This window comes from Jaculus jaculus, chromosome 10 (genome assembly GCF_020740685.1).
Source record: "Jaculus jaculus isolate mJacJac1 chromosome 10, mJacJac1.mat.Y.cur, whole genome shotgun sequence".
NCBI classification, from domain to species: domain Eukaryota; kingdom Metazoa; phylum Chordata; class Mammalia; order Rodentia; family Dipodidae; genus Jaculus; species Jaculus jaculus.
In genome coordinates this window covers 48,028,875-48,041,847 of record NC_059111.1, presented here as the reverse complement: position 1 = coordinate 48,041,847, position 12,973 = coordinate 48,028,875, and the positions used below count along the sequence as shown (strand labels likewise).

At 35.0% G+C, this 12,973-nt stretch overlaps 1 protein-coding gene across 1 annotated transcript in view; it reads left to right on the top strand.

The window, feature by feature from the left end:
• LOC123463958 (cadherin EGF LAG seven-pass G-type receptor 2-like) overlaps window positions 1-12,973 on the top strand; it is a 179,696-nt gene that overhangs the window by 61,701 nt on the left and 105,022 nt on the right. The window contains exons 14-16 of the mRNA XM_045160057.1: window positions 5,567-5,672; window positions 6,182-6,403; window positions 6,856-7,001. Of these exons, the coding sequence (XP_045015992.1) occupies window positions 5,567-5,672; window positions 6,182-6,403; window positions 6,856-7,001 (474 nt within the window). The remainder of the gene's footprint in view (window positions 1-5,566; window positions 5,673-6,181; window positions 6,404-6,855; window positions 7,002-12,973) is intronic.

Here is a 12,973-nt window from a genome sequence, read left to right as displayed (position 1 = left end):
ATGCACAAGGCAGCACATGCATCTGGAGTTCATTTTCAGTGGCTGGAGAACCTGGGGTGCCCATTATCTCTCTCTCTCTCTCTCTCTGCCTCTTTCTCTCTTTTGCTTTCAAATAAGTAAATAAAAAATAAACAAAAAAATTAAAAAGTGTACTTAACATTCCTATATGTTCAAGTTTTAAACTCACCAAAGTTCATAATGTACACTTGATATTTTTAAATATAAAAAATAAAATGAATTAAGTTTATATGGCCATAAATTAGCATATATATTGTAGGTAAAAGGAGAGGAGAGTTTTAGTGGCCATGAAACTTGGATTTGTAATAAGCATCAGAATTTTGTTAAAGGAATAATTCATTCTAGGTCAGTAGGCAATAGTTTCAAATTTAAACTCAACTGAGGAGTAATTTTAATATTGAAAGATCGATTACCCTCTTAATCCATATTATTTCATATGAAATCTATTTAAGTTATAAAGAAACTAAAAAATGACCTTTTTTCCTCAATTCCTCAATTTAAAAAAAAAAATATTTATTTATTTGAGAGTGACAGACAGAGAAAGAGGCAGAAGAGAGAGAGAGAGAGAGAGAGAGAGAGAGAGAGAGAGAGAGAGAATGGGCATGCCAGGACCTCCAGCCACTGAAAATGAACTCCAGATGCATGTGCCCCTGAACTCCAGATGCATGCGCCCCCTTGTGCATCTGGCTAATGCGGGCCCTGTGGAGTTGAGCCTTGAACCAGGGTCCTTAGGCTTCACAGGCAAGCACTCAACCACTAAGCAATCTCTCCGGCCCATTTTTTCTCAATTTTTATTATCATTTTCCATGATTATAAAAACTATCCCATGGTAATACCCTCCCCCCCACACTTTCCCCTTTCAAATTCCATTCTCCATCATATCCCCTTCCCATCTCAATCAGTCTCTCTTTTATTTTGATGTCATGATCTTTTCCTCCTCTTATGATGGTCTTGTGTAGTAGTGTCAGGCATGGTGAGGTCATGGATATCCAGGCCAAAAAATGACCATTTTTTAATTCAGTATTGCTCATCATATATTTTATTAGGTTACTTATCTTTGATGGGCATTGATATGAAAAGTTATCATAATGTGACTTATTAATTCATCCTGACTAATCATTATAACATATATTTATATTTTCAAGATTATGTATAAGTGGCAATTATATAATGATGAATTGAATCCCTGAACCCATCACCAAACTTGAGAATGGGGTCATAGTCAGCTATTGTTACCATTTCCTTGATCACTACTTATCCCCAAAGGCAACCAATGTCCACAATCTATATACTTGTTCAATACTGTGTTTGCTTGTTTACTGAACATTTAAATAAGTTACAGAATTTATGCAGTTTCCTGTATTGTGTATGTAAGGCTCATCTATGTAAGGGTAATAAATAAGGGGGCTACTTTTCATCTAATTGTGTCATTTTCCATTCTGTCTCTTAATTTTGCATTGGGTGATGACCATGAGCCCTTTGATAGATATTTGAATTTTTTCTTATTTTTGGCTCACTAGATGCAAAAAACATTCTTCTGTCTCTCATTGTGCCCTTTTGCAACTGTATACCTAAGATCAGATTGTATGTCATGTATGAAGCAGCATCAAGTTCTTTCCTAAACTGGCTGTATCCAAGTATGCACTCACCAGTAATATATTAGTACCACTCTGGTTGGTATGCCATCATGATTTGGTAACTTCATACATCTTAATAAACTTTTCCCTGATTCACAATAAACTTGTATATATTTTCATGTATTCATAAATAATGTAAATAAATAGTAAGTATTTGAAGATCACTCTGTGAACAGAAGCCATTCTTGTTTTATTTCATGTATTAATTTCTATAATGTAGTCAAATGTTCTTAATTTTCTATAAATATTTTAACAAATGGTCTTTCATGTTTAAGATTTTTCTAAGTTTAAAGGAATTGATTCCAAGGTTTGGAAGAAAGTAACAATTCCATTTCTTTGCCATTTGGAATGTTGAACCTTTGTTCTGAGTCATATTTCTACAATGACCTTCAGTGCTAATTGTATCATGAATAAGTTTTCTGTAATGTTGTGTCTGTCTTGTTATCTTATGGTAGTTTTAACTCTTTAAAGTTATCAATGTATTTCTAATTTTAATATTATCAAAATATAATTAAGTTTAGAACCAGCATACAATCATTCTATGCATATGCTACCATTGTGGGTAATTAAGTGGCTGACTGATATGTGCATTCATGTTACCATCTTCATTTACTTAGAATGTAGACTATAGGACTTTATTTAAAGTTGAGAAAATTTCTTAGACATTCTTTATTCATGAAGAATTTTTTTGATTAATTCACCAATTTGATTAATTCATCAATCCACTTGATTAATTCATTAATAGCTCCTCATTTCTGTAAGTCTTGGAGTTTAAGACAGCAATACTGTTTTGTAGCCACTAATCATCTAGTTGCTATACATATCTTTCTTTACTGCTAAATGTTGATTATTTAGCAAAATAGTTGATTTGAACTGACTACTGGACATTGGAGACCAAGCAGCAATCACATATTTTCCCCAGTCCTTAGATGTTCTCAGATCCAGCCAAAGCCATGAGCATCCTGAGGATATTGTGATTATTCTTGAGTTGTGCATGGAAGACTCTTAGAGTACACTTACATTTAATGCTATTAAATATCCTGGAAAAATCATGCCTGCCAACTCCATCCTTCCCAAGAGGGTAAACTGACAAAGAAAAACCATGAGACATGTCTTCTTTCATAGAATTTTTATCAAATCCTGTGTGTGCATGATTTGGAAACTTTAAATTCAGACTTGTTTGTGAATGATGACTACTATTAATACAAAACCACATTTAAGTCATTTTGAAAAAATGAAAATAAATTTATATTTTTCCTCCAATATTAAATATGCAACATAGTAATTTCAGAAGCTCCTCAGTTTATAATGATATGATTATATCAAATATATCATATCCTAAAAATTTACAATGAGCATGCATTTAATATTTGGATCATCACAGTCTAGCAACACAGTATAATCTAGACAATGGGTTGTTTCTCTTTGTGATCATAAGGCTGATTAGAGGTATGGCTCACTGGCATAGCTCAGTATCACTTAGCTTAGATAAAAACTGAAAATCTGAAGTATGCATATACTGAATGCACTCTGGCATTCACTATGTAAATATAATGTAATGTAAAATGTAATGTAAAAATTATAAATTACACCATAATAAGTCAGGGACCATGTGGATAACTAAGGAGAGTATATGGAATAGGATAACCTATGTCCAATGAATGGGTTTGAGAGAACAAACATAAAGCATAAAAACTCTAGTTTATTATTTTTATTCTTATTTTATTTATTTATTTTTTTAAAATTTAATTTATTAGTTCTCTTTTCAGCAAATACAGGCAGTTTGGTCCCATTGTTTAGGCTCATCTATGTTCTACCCCCTCCCATTGGACCCTCCTTGTTGATGTAAATGGGTCGTGCATTGTGGAGTTAGCCCACAGTTATTGGTATGATAAATGTCCCTGTATATCATGACCCAACATGTGACTCTGACATTCTTTCTGCCCCCTCTTTCGGAAAATTTCCCTGAGCCATGTTGGGTTCATTTTTGGTCTGTTTCAGTGCTGAGGTGTTGGGGACCTCTGAGGCTCTGGCTCTCTGATTTGGTAGGAGTTGATTTTTCTCTGTGTTGGTCTCCTTCCCCTTGTGCTGGTATCCAGTTCACAGGAAAACATCACCCTTGCTTGTTTCGCCAATTGTCCTTAGTTTCTGTCAGGCCCCTTTTGAGGTTGTTGGGCAGCTCTCTCCTTAGGATCTGCATCTATCTGAAAAAGAGAAGCAGATTCTCCAATGGAGAGTAAGTTAGCACCTGGAACATTGAGATAACATTTACTTTTTTGATAGAGAGTTTGATAGGTGTAGGCCCTCTTGTACCCCATGATTGATGGTAGCTTGATATTTGCTCAACCATGTTTGTAGCAGCTCAACTCATAATAGCTAAAAGCTGGAATCAACCCAGATGTCCATCACTAGAAGAATGGATAACTAAGATGTGGTATATCTACACAATGGAATTCTATACAGCAGTAAGAAAAATGACACAAAGAAATTTGAGGAAAAATGGTTGAACCTGGAACAGATCATTCTCAGTGAACTTACCCAATCACAGAAAAAAAAATCGACACATAGTCTCACTCATCTACAACACCTAACCTGAATCTACCCAAGATACCTTACATACCCAGCAAGCATCTCATGGACTAGACAATAGGATGGATGGGGAGGGCATCGAAGGGTGGAAAACAGTAATCTAGACCCAAAAGGCAATGGTACAATAAAATTCTACTTCCTAAAAGTCAGACCAAATGGCTGAACCTTCACTAGACCTTTACAGGAAACACCTGAACCACAAGACACTGGAAAGGGTAGGATCAAGACTAACTTAAATCTTCTACATCTTCCCTTTCTCCCTTTCCCCCTCTCCCCTCTAACTCTCTTCTCTCTAACTCTTGTATATTAGTTAGGTTTTTCCTCAATTTTTTAGTCGACACTGACCTGTAACCCCCACTTCCAGCTTGGGGCTACCATCCACAATGAGCTTTTGATCAGAGAAACCTACAAGGTTTCCCAAAACAATGAAAGACTTCTGTCAGAGTGCTTGATGACTCACAAAAGGCCAGTGGTAAGACCCTATTGCTGAAGACTCCATATGCACCTGACACGTAAAATGGAATGGCATGGCTGGAAGCCAGGAGAGAGTCAGTCCCCAGACAGTCAGTGTGTCGAGTGCCAGAAGGTGCTACATGGGCGACTGGGGGAAATGACCAATATCTGTCCAAGCAACTCATTTTCTAACCTAATTAGCAACAAATAACCTGATGTGATGCCCACACAAGTGCAATAGTGGCACACAGCCATGGTGGGGAACCAAATGCTCTTGATTTGGCTAACTGATCCCCTCAGTGGTATGAGACCCATAGCTGGAGCTGGGAAACAAGTCAGAACCATACCCAAACATAAACCTACTCTCCAATATCAAGCTTTTTTTTAAATTTTTATAATATAACATATTTTCAAAACTCTACAATATGAAGTAATATATTAGTTTTGAAATAAATTTATGTTATATATTATAGAATATTTTCCTGCTATATGGAATCTAATAGCTACATTTGCACTTGCATACTTGAAATGTGGCTTGTTGGAATTATGCTGTAGCTGTGAACTGAGGAATGGATTTCAATAGTGTAAATATTTCCAATACTTTTTATGTTAACAACATTTTGAAATGATAGTATCTATAATGTCTATATGAAATATTTTATCAAAATATTTAGACTTGTATCAATTTTAACATGGTTACCATTAAAGTTACAATTACAATATGTGACTTAGATTTGTAGCTAATATATTTTTATCCAATGGAACTTTTCTAAACTCACTTTCACATCTTAGTTTTAGATTCATGTAAGTAAAATAAATGTGTATTTAATTTAACTAAACTAGTGATTCATTATATTTTTTTTTTACAGATTGGACCTACACATCTAGATTATGATAATATAATTTTTGCAGGAATGCAGTTTAAACATATATTGTTTATAAAAGTATCTGATGAAGGAATTCCTATACTTTCGAGTAAGATGATATTTCTCTTCATAAACTTTGAATTATTTAAGGTACCAGCCCCTTAAAATTAGTTTTAAGAAGTTGATCATATTTTAAAACAATTATCTGTTATAAGTTTTTTATTATCATATTAACTTAGTGAATGTATTTAAAAATGAAATCACAAATAAAAATGGAATTATGTTGAGATAATATCCCCCAAATGTTTAACAAGGAACTTTACATTCATTTAAAGGTAATCTTGCTGTAGTGTTTGTATATTTAAACTGTTTTTTTTTAAGAATTAGCTTATTATACATTATGTAAAATTCAAAGTCAGTTAATATATTAATGCTGAACTTAGTTTTAGATCCTCCATAACTAAAACGATAATACTATAACAATAAACAAATAGTTGTATAATCCCCCTTAGGTCTGAATGCATAGTACATTGTTTTAATAAAAAAAGGAGAAGTAAAAACTAATGAAGGGGATATGTGGTTGCTACAGCAACACTCTGTGTACTTTTCTTTCCAAAGCAACTATTACAATCATCATAAGGGTGACCCAGATAAATGAACTGAACCCAAAAGGAACCATGCCAGAATTTACATTGGACATATATGAAGATAGACCAGTTGATGCACTAGTTGGAAAAGTTACATTTACAGATGCAGACTGGCCACTTAACAATATAAAATATGCCATTGTTGGAGGTAATTTTGGAACACCACCCAAATTTTACATTGAACCATACACAGGTAACGTAAAAGCACTGACATCAATAATAAAAATCAGTATGTGGTGCATAGTCACTTAGATAGTCTACAGTATTTAGCAAGTGTGGTTATGAAAGAATCTTTGAAAAATCTTTCTTGTTCACCTTGGTTTGTTAGCTGGTCTATAATTCATATTTACAACAGGGGAAATGCTGAAACTTTGATCTTTGATATATTGATGTTCAGAAAGCCTTTGCACATATGTGTTCTTCCAAATGCTTAAGAATATCTAATGGGTGACTAAGTGTGGGAACTAACATCTGCCATGATTTAATATGGTACTATATTTTAAGGCTATAAATATATGACAGAAAGGATTCTTATTAGGTAACTTTCTTTTATTATTATAATGATGATTTTATATAGATTATAATGCACATGAATTGAAGTTCTTTGGTAATTTGAGATACAACTCTCCAATTATTTTGTGTCAGGAGTGATAAAGCTATTAGATTCACTGGACAGGGAAGCTGAATCCCAGTACAAGATAGCAGTGCAAGTTACAGACTTGGACAACGATGCTCTCCCTGACCCTATCAGGCAGAGAAGGGCTACTGCTCAAGTGACCATCCATGTTCTGGTAAGAGTTATTTATACTTGAGATATTGTCATCCCTTAGCTAGCATGTTCTTGAGAAATAAAAATAACAGATCATTGGGGATAGTTAGTCAATTTAGATCTTCATGGACTTAAGTTCAGATTACCATGATTTCTGAATCATACAGACCAGAACTGACATGAAGAGTGACTCTGGTTATAGTTATCTAAAGAATCATTCTATTGCTAAACATATTTTCATAGTGCAACAAACATATACTCTAAAGTTTTGGGTGGCTACGGATACATTTAAACGTGCATCTCTATTGCTATGAATGTTTTCTATCTTTGGTTTTCATTCCAAAATATCTTAATATTTTTAGTCACAGGAACTATGAGACATCAGACACCATTTCAAATATATTATGTATGAGCTAAGTGATTTCTGAGTATTTTGAAAATACTCAATGCAGAAATATACTTTGCTTGTTCATGCTGTATATCAATAAAATGCTATATATTACTTTCACTGGAGGACTCTGCTATCATTTTTCCTACTTGTGAGCTATAAGATTTCCATTCCTACATCCTATAGAAAAGGCAATGATGTCTAGGAAAATAATGATTTAAAGCTGCAGACATTGTGGAGAGCTGGTGGGTAATTCTGTGTGGTGAACACTGTCACATGTGCTCGGAAAGCTCAAACAGTCAGCATTGCCCATGACTCAGTATTATGATCCCTGTTACAGGCTCAGGATGTCTGGAAAATGCAATAAACTAGGTCAAAAATCTTTGTGGAGAGAAATTTAATGAAGTGACTTGAATGGTTTAACATGACTCAAGGATGTCATGAGCTCATGAAACTTCTTTCCTATGCAAGTTTCCAGTAATGTACTCTTTAACTTACAGTTTCACTATGAGGAGATAGCCTGTGAATTTTGTAATTGTATACTGACCATTGCTCTTTCATTTTGTATCTGAATCCCCACTTTCCAGTAGGTCAGACAAGAAGAGGTCTCCTTTTTTCCTTCATCAATAAAAAACATTTGGGCTGGAGAGATGGCTTTGCAGTTAAGCGCTTGCCTGTCAAGCCTAAGGACCCCAGTTCGAGGCTCGTTTTCCCAGGACCCACGTTAGCCAGATGCACAAGGGGCATGTGCGTCTGGAGGTCCTTTGCAGTGGCTAGAGGCCCTGGCATGCCCATTCTTTATCTATCTATCAGCCTCTTTCTCTCTCTGTCTGTCGCTCTCAAATAAATTAATTAATTAATTTAAAAAAAAAACATTCATTTTTCTTTCATTTTTGGGACTAGAAGAATGTACTCAAGAAAACATACTTGGTTTGTCAAGATTTGGACAAGCCTATGAATAAACACACACCTCTAACTTTGGCCTCAGATGTTGGTACTGAATTTAAATACTTTTTCTTTGAAAATATTCATCACCAAGCTTTAGGTTAAATATACCACATGTTTTATTCAGAAAAGTAGTCTGGGGTTCAAGTTTCCCAGAATAAAGTGCTTTGCTTTTAAAATATTCCACCTTTTAATTTTATTTTTAAGTATTTATTTATTTATTTATTTATTTATTTATTTATGAGAGAGAAAGACATAGGCAGACAGAGATAGATAGTATGGGCATGCCAGGGTTTCCTGCCACTGCAAATGAACTCCAGATACATGAGCTACTTTGTGCATTTGTTTTTATGTAAGTACTGGGGAATCAATGCCTGGCCATCAGACTTTGCAAACAAGCCCCTTTAACTGCTGAGCCATCTACCCAGATCCCACCTCATTTTTAAAAGAGATCAAAGCTCATATATTGAAAATAAATCTATCAGGGTAATTCAACTTCAATAAGAGGCACATGAATAAATCGAAATTTAATCTGTAAGCTTTAATATACCTCTAAGATCTATGCTTTTTATAACAGAACATATAAATACTGCAATGACAAAATGATTACATCTACCCAAACTTACATATATAACCCTCAGTTCCAGTATGATGTATTTAGAAGTTATTTGTGTTAAGGTAAGTAGAATTGAATGAAGAAGTAAAGTTGGAGCCTGACCTTAAGAGAGTGTCCTTAGACATAAGAAGAGGCATCACAGCATTTACCCTTGCCACCATGCAGAGTTTTCCAGAGAAAGTGACAGAAACGCTGCAAGGTATTCACAAGGTTGAATATTATTGGCAAAGGAATTGGCAATAGATCTATTTACATTTAAACTAGATGATATTAGGAGGCACAAGAGCCAGGGTTAGATCTTGGGCCAGCCAGTCTACAGAACTATGAATATAAATGTTCTTTTATTTAAGCCATATGATCTTTTGTATTGTTATGGAAGCCTAAGAAGATGAAGTAGATGCTAACTTTTCTTAGCAAACAAAACTATTTGCAAGCTAATATTAAAATATTTTCCTAGTAAGTACTCATGTAGATAATGAAACCTAAAGGTACAGTTGTGGCCCAACTTATAGGACAATGGATTAATGATAACACATTACAGACCTGGGTTGAAATAACTAATTTTGAAAAATAGCACAGAAGGAAGTCTGTCATGAGAAATAAAGCAAATTGCTTAAGGGAAATATGCTACACACTTTTATCTAAATAGCAACCAGATTTGTGTATTCATAACAGTCAAGGTAAGTAAATCAGTCTTCATATCAATGGTGTGCCTTGATCTGAGGAAAAACAAATCAGGGCATCTTGACTTATGTAAAAACAAAACAGAACAAGAAAATAACCAAACAAAAATAATTTTGTAGCATAATCACATATTACCTATTAAACCGTAGTGTACTTGCTGACAAGAATTTGCATACAAAATTGAAGGCTGTTTTGTCTCCTGCAAAGAACATGATAGATTTCCTCAGAGGATAGTTTTTAAATCATCACCATATCTTTTGTGATGCTTTTTGAAGAAATTGTTACCAAACACATGCCCTTGATTTCCAAACTGGAGTATGGCAGCTCTCTCATGCCAGATGCTGGTTTCAATTCTGGGTCATATAAAGATATGTCATATTTTGACATTTAAAACAATAATAGAATCAATGAGTAAAAGTTAGTGCTTATCCTTATTTGCATATGCCTTTAAGACTACTCAAACTCTTATAATCCATTCCTGTAATAAGCACAATAATGTTCACACTAAATTTACCAGGCTTTGGGAGGGAGGCACCTATTTGGAATGGGACTTTTAATAACTCTACTTTCTAACAGAAAGGCATTGGAAAGTATAAAAATGACCCTCTGAAGTGCAGAGGCTTTCACAAAGTTAGGTATGTTTTGCCAAGAAAATCAATACTAGATCTATTTACCTACAACCTGGATACTATTAGACACAAGAATCAGGAACTATGTGCACATGTGTTTAGTGTCAGTGATTTTGCCAAATTTCCTTGATACACATTACCCCTTGCATGGTGGTACAGCTCAGAATTGTTAGCCTGGATAAGATTCTGTTTTAGGAGCCTAGGGAGATAGCTCAGCAGTTAAAGGTCCTTGCTTGCAAAGCCAGTGAGTGGGTTCTATCCCCCCAGCCACCCATACAAAGACAGACAAGTATTCTACCAAAGTGGTAACATACACACACAAACACACCACAAGTTTAATGCAAATAAAGAAAAATCCAGTAGCTTCAACAAGTACTGTTCTTGGTATTGTTGAGCAGGCTATTGACCCTTCCTTACTTTCTTCTCCTCTGTACAAAGTGATGTGAAGAATAAGGAGGTTTTAAAATGTGACTACTTGTGAAGCATTGAGGGCCTTTTGGTAGGTAAGCCTGGTACAATTAATAAACTAAATAAACTAAATGAGCACTGCGTCCACAATCAAAGGAAGAACTTATGAAAGTGTCCAGTTAATTCTCCATATTTTATTAAGATTCAATTTTCACCATTCCCTCACCCAAACAACAGCTAGGAACCACTTAAGTGTGACTGATAAACACATCAAAAATGTTCTTGTTTTTACAGCTTATGGAATAAAGACAGAATATAAAAGTTCCTATGCTTGAATATTTTTTTAAAGCATGATGTTTCTTGAATTGCTTATGTTAATATGTAACTGAAGCTGTAAATCAATTTCTTTCATGCACTAAATATGGCATAGTTTAGGGAATTTTAAAATATGGCATAAAGAGCTAACCTAGTGCAGATTTTATTTATAAGTTGTATGAGATCACATTTTGTGGCAGAAAAAAAAAGCAAGCCAAAGGAGGCAAAAGAAAAAATACCCAGAGCACTTCTAGTAGATGCTGAGTTGAATAATAATTGTTTTTTCATGTCTGTATTTTATCATTTAGGTCTGCCTGACCTATTTGGTAATACAATACATTTTTTCATGTGTGTATATGGGTATAACATTGTGTGTGTGTGCTCATGTATGTATAGGTACATATGTCTTTGCATATATGTGGAGGCCAGAGGTAAATGGTGGGTATTTTCTTCAACAGCTCTTTACTGTATTGTTAGAGACAGGGTCTTTCAATGAACACTGAGCTCACTGCTGTAGGAAGACAAGTTAGCCAGAAAGCCCCAGAGCTTCTCCTGTGCCCATCCTCTCAGCCCTGGGTTTAGAGGATGCACCATTACACTTGGCATTTCTGTAGGAGCTAGGGATCTGAACTCAGGTCCATATATTTGCGCTGCAAGCACTTTATCCACTGAACCATCTCTCCACTCCTATATTATAAGAAAATAATTCATTTGATTTTTTTGAGTATACACACTTATTTTATTTTATTTTATACACACGAGAGACAGAGGGGGGAGAGGAAGAAAAGAAGAAACAGAAGTGACCTCCTATTCAGCTACTGCAGTCAAACTGCAGCTGTGTGCACCACCTTGTGCACATGTATGACACTGCACACTTCCATCAATATGTGTCTGGATGACATGGGACCCAGAGAGTTGAACATGAGTACTTAGGCTTTGCAGGCAAGCACATTAACCACTAAGCCTTCCATATAGCCCTGATTATACACACTTGAAATCCCACTTGGGAGGCTGAGGCAAGAGAATTCAAGGGTGAAACCAGCCTGGAATACACAAAGAGACCCTGCCTAAAAATAACCACAGACTAACACAGACAGGTACGAAGGAAGGGAAACTGGAATGACAAATCTACAAGCAATTTTTAAAATTTTTGTTTATTTTTATTTATGTGTGTGAGAGAGAGAAAGAAAAAGGCAGAAGAGAGAGAGAGCAAATAGGTGCACCAGGGCCTCCAATCACTGCAAATAAACTCCAGATGCATGGGTAACCTTATGCTGTTCAGTCCTAAAGACAGGATTGTTTTTTATTCATCTTTCCTTACTGTCCAACAAGAATATGCTTTCCTTAAATATTTAAAATATTTACTAAGCATAGTATGTTTTAGAAATATAAATAAGAAATTTTGTACAAATAAGAACATTAAGTTTTAAATACTATCATAGACTAGGAGAAATTTAGAGGTTTTTTTTGAAATGAAAATGATTTTTTCCCTCATTTTACATAAAAGAAACAGCCAAACCTTGTCACTGTTCAAAAGCAATACAGTCACTTATGGTTTCCTAAATGTAGCATTTGGTTTGAAGCTGTGATAGATGTAATTGTATTTTTTGTTCATCAGACCTCATTTTATTTTCTGTAAGCACAGAATGTTGGACAAGTTAGAATCATGTGACTTGAATCCTGGCAAAAGTCCTTTCTTAAGACTAGCAACAACTTTGATACGAGTTGCAAGATGCTATTTCAAATATTACTTTTTTCTAATTGAGAAAATACTTTGTATAGATATACCATGTGCTGTTACCATCTTTTTTCTCCTCCTTTCCCCCATTCCACAAGGGTTCCTCTTCAGTAGGGTTGCTGGTATTCCTGTAGGGTTGTTGTGTATTCATTGTGGGTGCAGCAGTCAGTTATTTGGGGGAGTTAATGCCCCTCTGGTTATTATTTCCCAACCTGTGGCTCTTACAATCTTTCCACCCTCCTCTTCGGCAAAATTTCCTGAGCCTTGGTGG